This window comes from Sceloporus occidentalis, unplaced genomic scaffold (assembly GCF_023333645.1).
Source record: "Sceloporus occidentalis isolate IW3139 unplaced genomic scaffold, rSceOcc1.0.p SCAF_17, whole genome shotgun sequence".
In the NCBI taxonomy this organism is placed as follows: Eukaryota; Metazoa; Chordata; class Lepidosauria; order Squamata; family Phrynosomatidae; genus Sceloporus; species Sceloporus occidentalis.
The window spans coordinates 13,286,693-13,307,929 of NW_028316997.1; the positions used below are offsets into that span (position 1 = coordinate 13,286,693).

At 38.9% G+C, this 21,237-nt stretch overlaps 1 protein-coding gene across 1 annotated transcript in view; it reads right to left on the reverse strand.

The window, feature by feature from the left end:
- The window catches only part of LOC149302862 (TBC1 domain family member 22A-like), a 246,137-nt gene that overhangs the window by 86,078 nt on the left and 138,822 nt on the right, over positions 1-21,237 (reverse strand). Inside the window, exon 10 of the mRNA XM_089482103.1 lies at positions 7,649-7,776. Within this exon, the coding sequence (XP_089338229.1) occupies positions 7,649-7,776 (128 nt within the window). The remainder of the gene's footprint in view (positions 1-7,648; positions 7,777-21,237) is intronic.

Consider the following 21,237-nt stretch of genomic DNA (forward strand, 5'->3'; position numbering starts at 1 on the left):
ATACCATTTCCACAATAACACAATTTGAGTTCTATATGTTTATAAAAAAAATAAAGCAAGTAAACCTTAATAATTCATGTTTCTGTACAAATTATATTATCTGTACAAATGGTGTCTGGGAATACACAATGTGTGTATGCATTATATATATATACATACACACACACACATATATATATATATTATATACATATATATATATATACATACATATATACATAACATTTATATGCTTGTAAACCATGGGAATGAGTATAGACGAATCTCAGCCATCAGATGAATCTTGCTAGCTAGGCACAATCATATTCTTTTATTTCAGGTCAATATTCCAAACGCACATAAAATGTCAAGGAGAAAGATTCATGGAACATGGAGTTTTGTGCCCACTTTTTGTTGTGGTTTTTTTTTGTGATCCACATCGACAGACTGTTCTTCAAATAAGACACTTTTCCTGCGCGCGCACACACACACACACACACACACACACACACACACAAGGACGGGAACAGTATTTTTTATTGCTTTATTACCTCTACTACCTGTACACCATAAAACAATGACATACTTATGTGAGGGTCTTACAATGCCAAAGCATTAAGTTATTGTCGAATCAGACAATGTATTTTCATCTCTATTAAGAAATATGTGGGCAAATAGCTATAAGGCACTAAAAACCTCTTTAAAGATGGAGCATGAGCAAGAACTGTGGACAAAAAAAAACTGTTGATGCAATGCTATATCTTTTACCCCTAGCAATTTACATACAGAACTTTTACAGTTTCCACCAGATGCACTTGCTTTTTTAATTAAACGGTTATAAAAACGTAAAGAGTGATGAGTAAACTATCGTCGCTAAGTGCTGCCAATTTGAACAGACCTCGCAACGCTTAACTGCAGCTTACGACTGACCAAATGTGCTGTTGCTAGATGCTTTGCATCCTGCTACATTTGTGAAGCTAATCCCTTAACTTCACAGATCATTGAAAGCATCCTATTAATCACATTTTCAACAAGCCAACAAATCAACACCTAGCTTTCTGCCAGGGCTAAACAGACAACCTGGAACTGAGCAATTACTTTCACAATGTAGTTTGTTCTGCATTTTAGCTATGCTCTACATTGAAAGTACCCAAACAGGGGTTGACAGAACACTAGTGGTCCTCAGAGTATGACAAAGTGGTCCATATGATGATATAAGGAGCATGGAAGATCGTATGTGGGTCTAAGATACAAAGGCGGAACAGAAGGAAAATCAGCGCTACGGAATTTGATGGCGCTATATAAAACAATAAATAATAATAATATGCGTTTGCATGAATCTTAGCCTTTGAATTAACATTATTATTATATATATATATATATATATGCACTTTACTTTATGATGAATAAAAAGAGGCATATTAATTAACCAAGTTTGCAGGACTCCACTATGCATTTTAAGAGGCCACACTCTGAGTGTATGCTGCCATCATAATGCATAGTTACAATTGTATAAAATGTCACCTCACTGGCTTTCCTATGCATTATATAAGGTATAATGCACCTTTTTACAATGGAAACTTGCAGATCGTGCATGGGGAAGCTGGTAATTAGAAATGTTCAATTATCCTGTAAGCTCCTAGGTTAGTAAATACACATATATGTTCACTGATTCATATTAAAACAAGAGTATTCACCATTCTTTGCATTTTTCCTATTTTGTTGCATTAGAACCTGAATCTAAAATGGATTTGTTTTGAGTTTGCATCATTTGATTTACACAATATGCCTAGCACTAAGAATGCTAAATAATTTTTTGCTGTGAACCAAACAAGAAATCAGACAAAAACCAGAAAACTTGAGTGTCCATAACAATTCACCCCCCGTCCCACAAAGTCAATAAATACTGTACCACAAGTCTCTTGGGGTACATCTCTATAAGCTTGGCACATCTAGTCACTGGGATTTTTACCCATTCTTCAAGGCAAAACTGCTGCAGCTCCTTCAAGTTGGATGGGTTCTGCTGGCGTACAGCAATCTTAAGTCATACCCCATATTCTCGATTGGATTGGGGTCAGGGGGCTTTGACTAGGCCATTCCAAGACATTTAAATATTTTCCCTTAAACCTCTCGAATGTTGCTTTAGCAATATGCTTAGGGTAATGCTTAGGGTCCTGCAGGAAGGTGAACCTCTGCCCCAGTATTCAATTTCTGGAAGACTGAAACAGGCTTCCCTCAAGAATTTCACTGTATTTAACGCCATCATTCCTTCAATCCTGAACGGTTTCCCAGTCCCTGCCAATGAAAAGTATTCCTATGGCATGATGCTGCCACCACCACCATGGGGGGCATGGTGTTCTCCAGGTGATGAGAGACATTGGGTTTGTGCCAGATATAGCATTTTCCTTGATAAACGAAAAGTTCCTTCCTCCATATGTTTGGGGAGTCTCCCACATGCCAAACCTTTTTGCTTATTTTTTTCTTTAAACAATGGCTATTTTCTGGCCACTCTTCCATAAAGCCCAGCTCTGTGGAGTGAGCGGCTTAAAGTAGTCCTATGGACAGATACTCCAATCTCCACGGTGGAGCTTTGCAGCTCCTTCAGAGTTAATACTCTCCTTGCCTTTTCCGTGAGTTTTGTGGGCTGTCCTCTCTTGGCAGGTTTGTTGTGGTGCCATATTCTCTCCATTTCTTATTAATCGACTTAATGGTGCTCCGTGGGATGTTCACAATTTTGGATATTTTTTTTTTATATAACTCAACACTGATCTGTACTATCATACAACCTTGTTCCTGACCTGTTTGGAGAGCGCCTTGGTCTTCATGGAGCTGTTTGCTTGGTGGTGCCATTTTCTCAGTGGTTTTTCAGACTCTGGGGCCTCTCAGGGCAGGTGTGTGTATATATACATTATTCAACTAATTATGTGACTTTTGAAGGTAATTGGTTTATCAGATTGTATTTAGGGGCTTAATAGGAAAAGGGGGCAAACACATATGCATGCACCACTTTTCCGTTTTTCTTCATTTCACTTCCCCAATTTGGACTATTTTGCGTATGTCTATTACATGAAATACAAATAAAAATCAATTTTAATTCCAGGTTGTAATGCAACAAAATAGTATAAATGCCAAGGGGAGTGAATACTTTAGCAAAGCACTGTAAACCCTGTTGTATTGTCTGATGTTACATAACTTATACATTTGCAAGTATATGACGCAATGTAATGTGACGACCTGCAGACCTACAATGTTCAGCAGTCACAGAGTTTGCAGTTGTAAGAAAAAAATATCACAAAAAGCAAATCTTTGAGTAAACTCATGTTAAAAGTTATTGTGATTTTACAATTGCGTTATGTCCACTTAAAAATAAACGTGAGCCATTATAATATAAATACACAGGCCTAAAATGACTTCCTCCCACATAATATTTACTCATAACATTAATACATTCACAGATCTGTGCAGATAATGACATGTTAATTAAATGTTTTTGCTGGGGAAGGCAACAGTAAAGAAGGCTTAAGAACCCACAAGGGAACCAGGGTTGCCTATTAAAAATATCTGGTGTCTGAGAATGCATCTTTGCCTGCTCTACACATCCCCCTATTAATTTCCAGTCATATCATTATGCTGGAGACTGTTACCTTGTCTACTCCAACCCTTTGTGCTATAATAAAGTGGGCAAGAAAGCAGTGCTGTTCACAGAAAAGGAAACTAATGACTAAGTGCTTGGAGAATAACAAATCTGTGAATAAAACAAAAATAGTTAAAATCAATACTAATGGCATCTGTGAGCAGACCCACAGTGTTTTTAAACCTTGTTTTTAACTCATTTTACACCTTACTACAGGGGTCAACAAATCTGGTTTGGATCTAGGAGCCAGACAAAAAAGTTAGGAGCCAACTATTTTTTTTCATCATCATGTTTTTATTTTCAGGGAGCCTAGGGTTTGTCGAGCTTTGCCACACATACATTTACACCGTCTAACACCATACAGTAAAACATGCACACTAATAGCTTAAAATAACAGACATACACTAACATTCTACGCTCATGTATACACCATACACTTATACACATGCTCTAACACAATATGCTGACATACGCACTCATGCTAATGCCACACTGTAAAATAAAATACACCATACATGCTAGCACAGCACTCTTATACATATGTGCACATACACACACCGGTTAACACTATACGTATATAAATTTACACACTAACACTATGCACATCTGGTACTATACATTTACACAGACATGGATTCCAGCACTATACATATACACACATACACGAATATACTACAGTATACACACACTCACAGACTGACACCAGCACTAGACATATACACATATACACACTGACTACAGCACTAGACATATACACAAATATATGCCAATAAGTGGTTTCTAGTCGCCATGGTGACCTGGCTCCCAGGGTTTGTTGAGCTCTGCCTTGCTAAATATAACCAGTAGCCACAGTGTACATTAAAAGGGATAATCTACTCCCTCAAACAGCCTTATTTAAAAATGTTCTAACCTTTCACAAAAAACATACTGCACTTGGCCACCTAATGGCAGGTGTGTATATGTGTGTTATATACACTACTGTATAGTTTGCAGTCACTTGGCTGTTTTTATGGAAAACATCCATTCAATGTTTCTTTAATGGACATTTTACTTTTCTTTCAAAACTTTCTACCGACTTGATTATATAGATATATATATATATATATATATATATATATATAAAAAATACACATATATAGGGCTGAAACAACTAATCGATAATAATCGATAATGAAAATCGTTGTCAACGTTTTTCATTATCGATTAATCGAATCGATTTTCATCGATTATAAAAAGAGATTTTTTTCAGAGCAAATGCTCTGAAAAACTCCTCTCCTTATATAATCCGACCTCAAACAGAGATCGGATTATAATACTTAGAATCCAGATCCCCCGCAACGCTGCAGGGGACCTGGATTCCCCTCACTGTCGGCCGGTCTCTCACTTCCGTCTCTCTCCCCCTCCCATACACCCCTCTGACTCCTCCCCCCTCCCATACATCACTCTGCCCGGCTCCGTTACTGACTTCATAGAAGCCTCAGCGTAAGTGAAGGGCAGTAACGGAGGCTGGCTGTGCGCATCGTGCAGACCCCCACCGGCTGACAGAGAATCATCCTCTCTGTCAGCCAGTGAGGGTTTGCATCGCACAGACAGCCTCCGTTACTCACCTTCACTTACGCTGAAGCTTCTATGAAGCTGCAGTGAAAGTGCCTGTCAGTAACGGAGCCGAGTAGAGAGGCAGAGCGGTGTATGGGAGGGGGGAGGAGTCAGAGGGGTGTATGGGAGCCACCCTCCCACACACCACTCTGGCTCCTCCCCCTCCCATACGCCACTCTGCCTCTCTACCCGGCTCCCTGGTGTCTTGTGAACCTCCGTTGCTGACACGAGGCAGAGTGGAGTATGGGAGGGGGAGGAGGCAGAGTGTAGTATGGGAGGGGGGAGGAGGCAGAGTGGAGTATGGGAGGGGGGAGGAGGCAGAGTGGAGTATGGGAGGGGGGAGGAGGCAAAGTGGTGTATGGGAGGGGGAGGGGCCAGAGTGGTGTATGGGAGGGGGAGGAGCCAGAGTGGTGTATGGGAGGGGGGAGGAGGCAGAGTGGTATATGGGAGGGGAGGAGCCAAAGTGGTGTATGGGAGGGGAAGGAGCCAAAGTGGTGTATGGGAGGGGAAGGAGCCAGAGTGGTGTATGGGAGGGGGAGGAGCCAAAGTGGCGTATGGGAGGGGGAGGAGCCAAAGTGGCGTATGGGAGGGGGAGGAGCCAAAGTGGCGTATGGGAGGGGGAGGAGGCAGAGTGGAGTATGGGAGGGGGAGGAGGCAGAGTGGAGTATGGGAGGGGGGAGGAGGCAAAGTGGTGTATGGGAGGGGGAGGAGCCAGAGTGGTGTATGGGAGGGGGAGGAGCCAGAGTGGTGTATGGGAGGGGAGGAGCCAGAATGGTGTATGGGGGGTATTATGAATTTCAGGGCATATAGGGGGTATAAGGCATATCGATATTAGGAATATCAGGGGGGCATAAAACATATCTGGGGGTAAAAGGTATATCAGGGGGCTCAGTTGCATATCACTGGCATATAAGGAGTATAAGGCATATCGGGGGCACAGTGGAATCTGGCATATAAGAGGTATAAGGCATATATGGGGGCAGAGTGGCAAGCTGGGGGTCAGATGTGCATAACTGGGGGCAGTTTGGTAAATAAAAGAAAATATAAGCAAGGCTTTTTTCTCATAGTTTTTATTAAATATGAAAAAAAGTTAACATATGAATTAATATTTACTAATAACTTTGAATTAAAACCTAGTTTGAGAAACACTGTGTTTGGGTTCTTGTAGCTTTTATTATTATGTCAGTAAAATAAGAAGGTGAATAGAGAGAGGCCATTGCAATAAAGAGATGAAAGTGTAAATTGTACGTTTTTTATTACATTATTTTAAATTTTAAAAAATTGCATTTTTTTTATCCAATTAATCGATTAATCGAAAAAATAATCGGCCAACTAATCGATTATTAAAATAATCGTTAGTTGCAGCCCTACACATATATCCCCAACATGGCCATTGGACGCATATTACTTTAATGAGCCTTTTTTTATCATGCTTAAGCTGTACTACTTTTCACATTAGTTCTCTTACAATAAATGTTCACACATATCTTTCTCCCCCAGGCTCCCAAAGAAAACAAATGTGTCTATGAAATCACAAGATTACTATTTTCCCACCATTTTTACAATCATTTTAAGTGGGACAGTGTCCTTAGGTCATCAATTTTTCTTTTTACTGATGAAACATCAAGCACCCTGCAAGGTACACATTAACAATATAGGAATCTTCATGGTAATCTCAGCAATATTATTTACCCAACAGGAGAACATATTCAAGATTTATTTCCAGCACAAATATGATATAATCAACATTGTGACACAAAGTACGATTTTACTCTTAAAGTAAATTGATATTTTCATTGAATGTGAATTTCAAGGGGCGTAAAACAACAGTACATGTTGTAGAAAAGAGGGTTTTTTTCCCCATTATTAATAAAGAATTATACAGAATTTTACAAATCAGATTACCCGCCCCCCCAACTATTTGGTGCATTGGTTTATTTTTAATGTTTTTGCATTGCAGTGAAACAAGGCCTTTGTGATAATATAGCTGAGGGAGACAGAATGATAACCACAGACAAGCAAGGCATGTGTTGTTAACTAGGAGCATGAAAGTTGATGATTTGCGTATTACGTTAGATGGTTAAAGTGGGTTTGTCACTCACACTGAAAAACATTGCACTTTGCACATTTTATTTCAAAATAAAAAAAAAAACCATCTCACGGACGTACGTTGTCAGTTACTACGATTTGATCTGATTAAAATCAGTAAGGGTGCTTGCGGCACATGAACAATAAAGTCACAACTCTATCGCACACTGCCTTAAGGCCAAACTGTTACAGGTGTTCTGTCAATAAATGTGATAGCCCGAAGGAAGCACACAAACCAAAAAAGTGGCCTATTCAACTAGCCACTAAATACAGTCTATTATGAAAGCCTGAAGAACACGCGTGTGTACAAGCACAATGGCAATAAGCAGTTTACCTGCGGCTTACACTCACCTGATATGTGTCCCAAAGCCTAATGGTGCATCGCAAGGGAACTTCTCTCATCAGAAGATTATTCATCCACCGAAAGGCAAATTGCAGATATTCCACCTCATACTGATGCAAATGTCTGTGGACATGTTCTGAAAGTCAGAATAAATGCACTCGTTACATCTAGGATACAAGCAAGCAGGTTACTGACACTGAAAAGTGCCAGATGAATTCTCAAACAATGTTCCCTGTTAGAACAAAGTATACTGCATTCACATTTATATTGTTTCCCGCTTTGAACTTTCTAATTAAAATGTAAATACCAGCTGTAGCCTTCCCGCAAAAAAGAAATTAAGCGTTTACTGAAGAACATTTTATTATAACTTAGAATTGTGTTTTTCGACGTTCTTTTTGTTTCGAGGTTCATAGCTGTCATCTTGACAAAAACATAGCTAACAAGAAGTCCACCTACGTGAAGGTTTAAAAGCCAAGTTAACATATGCAAACAACTGGATTCCTTTGTTGGCATAACATGTTAGTAATAATAAATGGCCAGTTATTCCAACAATCACACCAAGACATGGTCGGAAAACATACTTTGTAATCACCCTTGCAGTTATGTAATAGACATCCTCCTATGAAGCTTTATTCGGATCTCCACTTGTCTCCTATCACACCAGTGCCTTACTATTGTATGCTTTTGTATTTAAATGTATTTAAAAGTCAAAATAATTGATGTTAAATCTCTCAGAGGCCATAGCTTTTCCATTCACCAGCTGGTCAGTTTTTTCAAAATCTCATTACGTTTGTTTCAAGGCATAAAGGAAAAACCTAATCAAGAAGAGAAAACCTTTGCTACTGAAGAACACTAACCAGGCATCGTATAGACCAAGGACCAACAAACTTTAAAGCACCTTTTCACCAACATTATTGTGAACAAAAAGACGAGCAGAAACAAAACTTAACTTCTGCTTTTCTCATGGTAGAAGGATGGTAAAACTCTAATGTTCCCATAAATGACAATGCTCACAAACTTCCACGGCTAACAAATGGCAGTTCGAAAGCTCAACGAATTATCCGTTAAAATAAATAAAAATCTATAATAAGATTATGATCACTGACAGGCGAAGTAAACAACAATGATAATTTTATTGTAATGACACCTGGAATACGGGATATATTACAAATAAAGTGGGTGGGATATATTAGGCAGCAAGCGAACATTTAGTCTTCAAAGTAGATGTGTTAGAAGCAGGAAAAATGGGCAAGCGTAAGGATCTGAGCGAGTTAGACAAGGGCCAAATTGTGATGCTACATGACTGGGTCAGAGCATCCCCAAAACCGCAGCTCTTGTCGGGGGTTCCCAGTCTGCAGTGGTCAGATCAAACTGCTGAAAAAGTTAATGCTGGTTCTGATAGAAAGGTGTCAGAACACACAGTGCATCTCAGTTTGTTGCATATGGGGATCCATGCTGACTGCTGTCCACTGCTGAAAGTGCCTACAATGGGCACATGAGCATAAGAACTGGACCACAGAGCAATGGAAGAAGGTGGTCTGGTCTGATGAATCACACTATCTTTTACATCACGTGGATGGCTGGGTGTGTGCCTCGCTTACCTGGAGAACACATGGCACCAGGATGCACTATGAGAAGAAGACAAGCCAGCGGAGGCAGTGTAATGCTTTAGGCAATGTTCTGCTGGGAAACCTTGGGTCAAGCCATTTATGTGGATGTTACTTTGACACATACCACCTACCTAAGCAGTGTTGCAGACCATGTACACCTTTTCATGGACACAATATTCCCTGATGACCTCTTTCAGCAGTAAAAATTGTTCAGGAATGGTTTGAGGAACATGCAACAACGACTTCAAGGTGTTGACTTGGCCTCCAAATTCCCCAGATCTTAATCAAATCGAGCATCTGTGGAATGTGCAGGACAAACAAGTCTGATCCGTGGAGGCCCTACCTCGCAACTTAAAGGACTTCAGAGGTCTAGTGGAGTCCGTGCCTCAAGGGATCAGGGCTGTTTAGGTGACGAAAGGGGGACCTACACAATATTAGGTAGGCGGTCAAAATGTTATGGCCGAATGGTGTGTGTACGTGTGTGTGTGCGTATATTATTATGTATATGCCATGGTAATAGTTGAGTAAATATTGTAAGCTATTTGGATTAAAAAAAAGAAAAGAAAATCACACACACACACAAATACACACATAAAAAACTATGTGTTTCAAACTTGATAAAGCACTTCATAACCAATACAGCTGCAAGTGTAAATGTGAAACGTAATATCTTCTGCCAAAATGGTTAAAATTCCTGGTAAGTTTAATGCTAGCTCAAGGAAGAAACGGTTTCTGTTGTGGCTACAGAACATAGCTATACAATTCAACTTTATACAGTTTGAAAAACACAATAAAAAGCATAATGAAATGTGAAAATGCATGCTAAGCATCGGTTCACAGCATCGGCTATGAGATTTAATACACACAGTATAAGTGTACCAGATCCACCACAATTTCAGCAAAGTTGAAAAACTGTCTGTTAAACTCTGAACATTATTTGCCATTTATATAGATCAAATCCCAGTGGCAAATGCTGAATGGGTTCATTCTTTCTCCTTTGTAAGTAATTGTGAGCAGATGCACTTTTGCAGATAAAGGTAATTTGGTTAGCAATAACTCTAAATTTAAATTTTCCAACTCACTAGAAATAAGCATTTTCATATAATGAATGAGCAGGCAAATGTAATTATTGTCATCTATCAGGCTAAAAAATATTTTTCATAAAATACTTATACAGCAGTTTATGATCATAACATTATACAAGAGTCAAAAGAAACGATAGCTCCGATATCACAATGTACAAGGCTTAAACAAGCCCCGTTAAACACATTTCTCAGCACTTTCAATGTTTTGCAGTCATATTTTTTTTACCATCTTGTTTCTTTGGGGATGAACGATGCCTAACAAACGCTGTTAAAAAGAGTAATTATAACTGTACATCAAAGAGGCCAACTGCATCAACAAGACACCTATTAGTTATAGGGCTGTTTGTGTTACTCTGCTACATTAGCACAAGTATCTGCCCAGAAGAGATGGATAACAGTCACGTTTAGACTGTCACGTTCATGTGACTTAATCAAGTGTAGCGCTAATTAATACACAGAGCATATTTTATTATTTCATGGCCCAAAGAGCCTGACTGGATAAGGGATACAAGAGTTTTTAAATATTATGAAATAGATGAATGGCAAGCCAGCTGAATGAAACCATTTTATGCTCTACACAGTGTTCTACTAAATCAAGGCAGAGCAACTGCACACTTCTAGATCATCTGACTACATCTCTCATGATGCCTAGACAGTCCTTGGCATGGTTTTGTGGTCTCTAGACAGCTGGTATAGGGATACACTAACCCAGTCTTGTATCTTTAGTTAACAGGATTGTAGTTGGTATCAGTAGGACCCTCAAAAACACTTGTGTACAAGTCAATACACGCACCATTGTAGGACAGTTAAGGAGTAGTATTGGGTATTAATTAACTCTTTCTAAAACACATTTGAACTGCAATGGGTATGTACTTAGCATTGATTCTGTATACTGACACAAATACTTGTCACCCTCACCATTTTCTTTTATATTGTACACAAATATAACTGCACGCGAAATACAAATTTAAAGTCCAAGAGTAGATTAATTACTTTGATCTCATCTTAATTTTTACCTCCCTTAAGGAAATTAATGATTAATGTGGCATACACTTTCCATCAAATTCATGCACAATATAATAAATAATGTTGTTATTCAAAGTCTCCTGGTGCACATTATGGTTAACTAGAAAAATTGCCTGTCATGAAAAGGGTACCCCTTACAGGTGAGCTACAAAAGGATGCGGAATGGGTCAAATACACCATTCAATGCATAGAACGTAGACATTTTTCTTCAAAATGGCTCCATGTCAAAGCTTGTGATGAACCCGACTATTCATAGGGAGGCCATGGTCTTTTCTCCTTAAAGTAAAAGCAACAAAAGGGTTTACAGAATATCTAACAAGGTAAAACAGTAAAATGAGATGTATGATTATACAAATATTTGAAGAATGTACTCATTGTACAAGAACGTATTTATTATAGGGACAAGATGCTAAATGCTGAATATACAACTATTTTTCTATGTCATATCTGAAGATTAATTGTATCCTGAAATCAAACAGGTATTAAATAGATAATGGCATAGCCTATATAGCCCTGTCCAGAGTATTGTGGCATAGCAGGTGTGACAGGGGCTAATAAAAAGCGAATTTACACATTGGACAACATCCTAACCAAAAGAGAAGGCTACAGCAAATGGGTGTGCTTCTTGGGAAAACAAGTTTGTCTGTGGACAATTTTTTAACTATTATTACAGTTAATAATAATTAGGGCTGCAACAACTAATCGATAAAATCGATAATAATCGATAATGAAATTCGTTGCCAACGAATTTCATTATCGATTAGTTGAATCGATTAATATCGATTATAAAATGAGGGTTTTTTCAGAGCAAACGCTCTGAAAAATACCCCTCATTATATAATCCGTTTTAGTGACTCACAGCAGCAGCAGCTCCTACTTACCAGTCCCTCCCTGTAATCACTGTGACAACTGGCCCCGCCCCCTTCCTTCTCCCAGAAGGCCAGAACCACATGGCTGTGACACTCATCTAACTGTAAGTATAAAATTAATATTTGGGCTGCTGAAAGTTAGGGGAGGTGGGGGGTTAATTTAGGGGCAGTTATGGTTAATGGGGTGTTTAGGGTTAATTTAGGGGCAGTTATGGTTAATGGGGTGTTTAGGGTTAATTTAGGGTAGTTGTTTTAAAGGGGTATTTAGAGTTAATTTAGGAGCAGCTATGGTTAATGGGGTGTTTAGGGTTAATTTAATGATGAGGACTGAGGGTTAATTTGATTAATTTAATAAAGTTAACTTAAGGTGCAGTTAGAGATAAAGGGGGGGGCAAACTAAGGGGAATCTAAATCCTGGGGGCAGTGAAGATTAACCCAGTACTTATTTAAAAAAGTATGGTGTCAGTGTGATGCGAACAGGTCTGTGACTCTATGAGGGGACAATGAGATATCTGGGGGGTATAAGGCATATCAGGGGAGGACGGAGTGACATATCTGGGGGTATAAGGCATATACATTAAATAAGGCATATGTGGGGAGGGCAGTGTGGCATGTCTGGGGAGGACGGAGTGGTGTATCAGGGTGTATAAGGCATATCTGGGGCCACAGTGGCATATCTGGGGGTAGACTGGAGTGGCATATGTGGGGAGGGCAGCGTGGCATGTCTGGGAGGCAGTGTGGCATGTCTGGGGAGGATGGAGTGGTGTATCAGGGGGTATAAGGCGTATCAGGCACAGTGGCATATGTGGGGGTGGAGTGGCATATGTGGGAGGCAGCGTGGAGTGGCATATGTGGGAGGCAGCGTGGAGTGGTATATGTGGGAGGCAGCGTGGAGTGGTATATGTGGGGGGCAGCGTGGAGTGGTATATGTGGGAGGCAGCGTGGAGTGGTATATGTGGGAGGCAGCGTGGAGTGGTATATGTGGGAGGCAGCGGGGAGTGGCATATGTGGGAGGCAGCGTGGAATGGCATATGTGGGAGGCAGCGTGGAATGGCATATGTGGGAGGCAGCGTGGAGTGGTATATGTGGGGGCAGCGTGGAGTGGTATATGTGGGGGGCAGCGTGGAGTGGCATATGTGGGGGGCAGCGTGGGGTGGTATATGTGGGAGGCAGCGTGGAGTGGCATATGTGGGGGGCAGCGTGGAGTGGCATATGTGGGGGGCAGCGTGGAGTGGTATGTGTGGGAGGCAGCGTGGCAAGCCTGGGCTCAAATGTGCATAAATTGGGGGGGGCTGGTTGGGAAATAAAGACAAGAAATGTATTTTATCAAAGTTTTTTTTTATTCTGCTGTTTGTATTTAACATCATTTGTTTATTAAATTATTTTAAATAAATGAAAAATGTACATTCATTTTTTTATCCGATTAATCGATTAATCGAAAAAATAATCGGCCAACTAATCGATTATGAAAATAATCGTTAGTTGCAGCCCTAATAATAATATAATGGCACACAAATCTTATAAATGTTTTACAAGCAATGGCCAGACTCATGGAGGAAGATCATGTTATGACAGAAGACATTATGTTTTAAAGAAGCATGAGTGTTGCAATCAAAAGCAACACTTTTAATGAGCAACTCAGGCCACAAAGATTTACCGTCTCAGTTCTGTCCTTTGGTGGGGCATTGGGCAGCTCTAAAACTTTGTAAAAATAAATGTATCAATTTACAGTAAACCTGCAGTGATGAAGCTTATAGTCTTGGTTTGCATCTCTGGCTTGGAATGAAAGTGTGTGTGTATCGCTGCATGCAAACACCGTGTTCAGTCCCTCCTATAAGACAACTTCCTAGCCTCTGTTCTGTACTCAACATTATGGATAACAATTTCAACTGTTTCTCTACCACAATATGTGTCCCATGATTTACCCAACCATTTTCTTAATGAAATCCAATCGGAGGTGCACACACAATATCCAGGCCACAATTTATCACTTTCTTTATCCCAAGCCATAATCATGTAGGTACAGTCAGCGGACACTGCATAAATAATCACCATTACACAACGAAGGGCAGTTCCACAGAGGACAAGAGGTGCTAAAATTCCCCGTAGCAATGTCACCTTTCAGTTCTTTTTCAGAACCATACATTAGATTATACATTATCGATGTCCTTTTGTAGCCTATTCCACAGTTACATATATTTCATAGAGGGGGAAAAAATAATTGACTTGATTTATGACAACCTTGTACTTAATTATTTGCAAGCTATAGCCTCCAATATGACTTTCTTTGCAGAATAAATACTGATGTCAAACTAAGTATAAGTCTCCTAGGTACACTTAAATGTTAATTATGTCTACCTTTCTATACCTCTTTCTCAGTATATTCCCAAGTACTTGAATCACTCTTGCACTTGCAAATTTCCTTAGTCTACTCTGCTATAAAGAGTGTTTCTCAATGTATTTCTCAGCAGTGCTACTAAATGTGATGTTCAACTGTCTGACTATTCATTGATTTAGTAATTCCATTTAGTTGTCACTCAAGATTAAATTGCTGATATAGCAGAAAAAAAAATCATGTCACAGCTTGGTGGTTGTTCAAAATGGAATAAGATCTTAAAGGGCCAATGATACCATCATAACTTTTGACATAAGTTCATTAACTAAAATTACCTATAGCTTGTGCATTGGAGATTGGTTTAAGGGTCTACTTTACCTCAATGAAGCTGATGTCTCTGGATAAAGGTCGCAGGGCTAGCAACGCTCCCTTCTCCTTACGAGCCCATACAAAATAAACATAAACCAATCACCAAACTACCAATGAAGGAAAAATACTAATGCAGATCTTGGGAACAGAAAGTTAAGATGGCTGCTGAGACAGTGTACACATAAGATAACTTCCTAAAATGCATATAGTACTCATTTGAATATGCAAAACCCACTACACGGACTTATTTTTGAAGCTGAACTACAAAACGCAATATTTGGGAAAAGCGACAAATCTGCTTTACGTTTCTGCTCACAAAATCCAATGTGGAGAGTGGCTGTGTCCAATAACATATTGATGTCACCAGGCATGATTTAATTTGTTAAGTGCACTGTGTCACAGACTTGATTAAAAATGTATTAATAAATCTAATAAGGAATAATGCTAAGTGGCTGGACACTTTGCTAAACAATATCCCCATGCAGTGAACTATAAACTAGGAATTATAGAAGGTTTAATATAATTTTGTTGCTAAACTAATAAATGTGGCCATCAAGTTACTTCAATCACACTTTATTACGGCATATTGCTAAGGACGTTCTATAGCAGAAATGGTGCATTGTTTTATATTTTAAAGAGGACAAAACAAGTGCAAACATTACCACTTAACAAAGATGGGCACTAGTTTTAGGGGTTGTGTCTAGGGTCAGTTCTTTGAAGTGACTTTTCCCATGACTGTGTGTCTTAGTCATAGCTGTATGTAACCAAGAATGGAAGAATAATGTATTTAATTCACACAACTTAATTTTTTGCTATTAATATATACATCTAAACTTTTTGGGATGTAGAGGACTGTGAAACACTTATGGCCGGCAGGTGTTCTGATCTCCCAAAAAGGATGGAGATTATATATATATATATCACACACACACACGTACACTGCACTCGAAGACACACATTTTCAAAATAAACCTTAAACCTTTTCGCCTTCAGGTCGATGTATTTACTTTTCTTCCATATTCAAAAATCAATAGTCATTTTCATAATTTCTTTCATAAACAGAAAGGAAGATGTTCTTACACCGATAAAATGCTGTTCCTCCCATTCATCCAATTTCAAATTAGTGTGTTAATTCTCAAGTAATGTAATTAAAATGACTGCTGGCTTACATAAATGAAAAGCTAACACTGAGGGATTACTGAATATCATTTCTTTATTGATTTATGTTTAATGTGTAGTGTACAAAAGGGTCTTCATAAGAAAGCTTTATAAAGCTGCTCAAAAACTTGAAACAGAAACAATGGAAACAATGGAAACCTCTTGACATGATACAATAATGGAGTGCGAGGATCGCAGATTACTAATGGCTACTTAAATGTGAAATAGAAATTGAATTGATCAGGAAGTTGGCAGTGTGATGTTTAAAGAGCATTAATCTTAATGAATAATGCATTTTACTTTTTTAGTGATATAGGTTTTCATAATTAATTGAAAACCACCATAAACAATCTGTGGGTATCATGATGAGCTGCTGCATGACCCAGTTTTGCCCCTTCTGTGGACTTTTATTTAATTATGTATTGCTACTATATGTTGCTAATATTCAAAAGTTTTATTCATAAAGTGAAAGCCCCGAAGGCACAAATTTGTTAAATTGGTCAATTTGGTTTAATTACCGTATTTGCTCGATTATAAGGTATAATTGCTCGGTGTCATCTTATAATCAGACCTCAAATAGGTCTGACTATGAGACGACTAAGATCCAGATCCCCCGCAGAGCTGCAGGGGACCTGGATCCTCCTGTCCCCCCCCCGCCCCACTTACCGGTGCTTCTGAGTCCCAGGTGTGTAGCCGGGGTAGCGTGTAGATGTCTACGCGATTCGCGTAGAGCTCTACACGCTGCCCAGACTAAGCACCGGGCAGCGTGTACAGCTCTATGCGATTCGAGTACACAACTTCCGCTGCAGCCGGGAGGAGGTGCGGCTAGCAGCGGGGGTTGTCTGCGTCCATCGCGCAGACCTTCCGCGGCTGTCAGAGATCAGAGTTCCCCGGACCGGTGCGGTGAATTCTCTCTGACAGTCGGGGAAGGTCTGCGCCCATCGCAGACAACCCCCGCTGCTAGCTGCACCTCCTTCTGGCTGCAGCGGAAGTTGTCTACGCAAATCACATAGAGCTCTACACGCTGCCCCGGCTAAATGACAGGGGAGTCAGAAGCTGCGGTAAGTTTGGGGGGGGGGGGGGGGCGGGGGAAAGGAGTGTTAAATGGGGGGCATAAGGCATTTCTGTAGGCAGAGTGCTCTGTGAAATGCCTTTTAACCCCCTTAATGCCGCTCTGCCTCCAGAAATGCCTTTTTAACCCTCTATACGCCACTCTGCCTCCTGAAATGCCTTTTTAACCCTCTATACGCCACTCTGCCTCCTGAAATGCCTTTTAACCCTCTATACGCCACTCTGCCTCCTGAAATGCCTTATACCTCCCTATATGCCACTCTACCCCATAATATGCCTTTTAACCCTCTAAATGCCAGAGCGGCATATACAGGTATAAGGCATTTCTGGAGGCAGAGTGGCACATAGGGGGTCAAAAGGCATATCATGGGGCACAGTGGCATATAGGGTTAAAAGGCATATCATGGGGCACAGTGGCATTTAGAGGGTTAAAAGGCATATCATGGGGCACAGTGGCATATAGGGGGTATAAGGCATTTCTGGGGCAGATGTGCATAACTGGGGGGGGGGCAGGTTGGAAAATAGAAGGAAATAAAACCAAAATATTTTTCTCAATCATAGCTTTTATTGGAAAAAAAGTTTATATGAATTAACATTTACTGGTAAAACTTTTTTCCTATAGGGTCATCTTATATTCAGGCTTTTTCTTTTTTCCTAAATTAATATTCAGATTTGGGGGGTCGTCTTATAATCAGGGTCGTCTTATAATCGAGCAAATACGGTATGTTTAGGTGACAGGAATCATCGCCGATATCCAACTTCCACAGCTCCAGCTGACTGGAGAGTGCTGTTACTATAGGGTAACCATAAGTTATAAAGGGGTACAGTGATCTATAATTAAAAATAAATCCCTAAACTGCTATAGCACTCACATTTTAAGATTAATTGCTACATTAATCTGGTAACAAAAAACTTCACCAAATAAGGTTGCAGCAGCAATCCAGAAAATTGCATATCCAGACCCTGAGGAATTGTACACTCCATAACTATCATACCTTCTTGTATCCATCAATTAGAACAGCCATACAATACACAAGTTAATAACTATACGTAGTTTTTATTACATATGCATTTTACTTTTCAGTATCACTTTCCTCAAACAAAACTTAATTTCAAGCTTTTAGTTTAGCTTTGAAAGCAACTTACTGATATCTTGCAAAAATAAATAAAAGTCTCCAATAAGCTGCCAGAGTAAAATGATTTTAAAATAATTTTGATGAACTGTGTGCGCCTTCATGAATATTTACAGTCGCCAAAGCAACACTTCGTAAACCATTAATTCAAACATTGGTCGGTTTGTGTGTTGGCAGACGGCCAATTGCTCCCTATTTGCATAAATGTAATGGCAAACAATTAAATAATTATTGATTGAAGCATTAAAACATCATTACACATTCTAGAAAAGAAATCTTTTGGAGCAGATACCTTTTAATTACCATCTAGATTTAATGTAGGCATGTGATGTTTATATATAATGATTACAGAAATGTCAAGGCACTTACTCATTTCGGTAAAAGTTAGGATTCCTGTTTCTAGACAGTGTTTTATATACCATCTAACATTGCTTTTTAAATCTTAGCGTACCCCCTTCCAAAGCAAATGTTAAACTTTTGCATTAGTGTCGAGCCTTTAAAGGGTAAGTTCTCATGGGAAAATATATATATATATATATATTTCTCCTTGAGCATAAAATGCAGTTCTGTTAACATTAATATAGGTTAGCGTTGAAAAAATCCCGGGTTTACCTTATTTTATATGAACAGATAAGTTGGGGGTTGTATCATTTTTATGATGGGTCATTAAGCTACACATATAGCAAAGTGCACTAATGTAATAACTTAAATTTAATACAAAAACCTAACTTATAAAGAAACCCCAATTATCCAATTAATTTCCTTTTTTGCAGAAATTATCTTCTCCTTGAGCCATCCACACAAAATACTACCTGGCCAATCAACCTGGGAAGATAATGTAATGAGAAGAAATAATGACGCAGAAGAAAAGAATAAATACATAAGCATCTCCCTATGGTATATACACTAAGTAGCATTTTAATACATTATATATATATATATATATATATATATATATATATACACACACACACACACATATATATATACCATATTTAACTCTGTAGACAACACTACACAAGTTCACTTAGTCTTCAGAACTGAAAAAGCAGTATTTGGAATAAATATAAGACTCAAACATGCGTAAATGTGTACTCTCATATAACATAAGAATACATCATGCAACCCTGGGGCTTTGGATCTAAAGGTGATCCCTATAATCTTATTTTTTGCCTTGGAGTCTGTGTATTGATAACATTTACAGTTTATTTGAACAGTAACATTAAATAACAATAGCTCACAATCAAATCAGGGATTTAAAAAAGGTCAGGTACTTTGCATTCCACTTTGTAACCAGCTTTAGATCTCATGTAATAAACATCAGTAACAAGTAAATAATCCACATAGTTCCAATATATTCTATACACAAAGCATGTTAAACGAACATATAGCCTCCTTGGAAAATGTGTTTCAGCCTGAGAAGTGTGGTTGGTTTCCAAATAATAAAAAGAAAAAAGCTTGGGAAGGAAATAATAAACCATACAGATATCCGCGCAGAACGGAAAAACACTTCTGCATCCTTTCTGAAGCAAGGGAAAAAAGTCTTATCTTTCTGTTAGCTGCCAGATGAAAATGAAAAGACGCTTCGATTGGACCCAAATTAGATATTATTTTGATTTAATCTAAGATTAGGTCTCAGGATCTCCTGTGTGGCTTAGTTTCCTATCACAATCTTGCAGGGCATTTGTTAAAACGTTCCTCTACAATCCACTAACAAGCATCTAAAAAGTGGTTCATTCTGGATAAATCTCACTGGGGATACCTGCCCGGTCAGCATCATTTACTCTTATAAAGAGAAGAAAAAAGTAGAAAAGTCAATGTTAGGATGTTTTCTTATTTAGATTTGGTATGTAGCTTTTACGCAAAAAAGGTATTTTTTTTTATACACATTATTTCAGTTTTATTTTTAAGTGGTGGTAGTAGTAATTTTTTTTACAAATACCAATTTATTTTGGTTACTCACATTTATGTTAGGTTAAGAAGCACTGTATAAATATGTTAAGCTATTCACAGATATCTAGTTTAAGACAAGCTGTGCTTCCAACCAAATAATATAGTAGTAGAGAGGGGTTTTTACACTGTGTGTATGTGTGGGGGGACACTTTTTAACCCAGCTCTGACCATGGTAGCCATATTAGACTACATGGACCAACATTTGAGGGATCTGAAGCTGCTGATCATAAACTAATCAACAGCATTCTTCTGTTCAGAGCTGCAGAAATATAAATCAGCCTTTAAAGGAAGTCTCATGGGTAAACAAAAAAAAACATACCAGTGGGCAGCCATACTACAATAAACATTTACATCGATAATAAAGAATGCCACTACATATGCGGGAAGTAGCTGGCACTCTAGAGCGGATGTCTCATGAGGAAGGGGCTTTATCGAGTGACCTGGATGTCATCATCGTAGGTAATTCTGTGATATTTGGGCGCCATCACTATTCAAAATTCTTAACCCAAATGCACAAAGTAATTTCCCCTACAGAGAAAACCCCTACTGGAAAATTGTACGGTTAGCAAAAAGGCAAAGTAACCAGAACTTTGCGGGTTTGGTCTTTAGTAAGCTGTAGATAAAGGTGCACAAAAGAGGCACACAAAGCAGATGAACGGTGGTCAAAGCATGTCATTAATACCAACATAATGACTATACTAGCACTTTGAAATGCAACTGAATAAGTTGTATTAATGATTCCATTATTGGCTTTCCAAGGTTTCAAAAAGCAAAACATGGTCTTTGTGCATTATTTGCCATGTGTGATGTGTGACATATTACAGCTAAAATTGCAATTGAAAGAAAGAAATATACTTTAATGTCAGTATGTAATAACAGAAAGAGATCCAATACTTCTTGGTTCAGTTATCACCCTGCTAAACAGGCAATTTAATAATATTTATCATATTACTCTTCTGTCTACTTTGCACAAACTACTCTGCAGTCC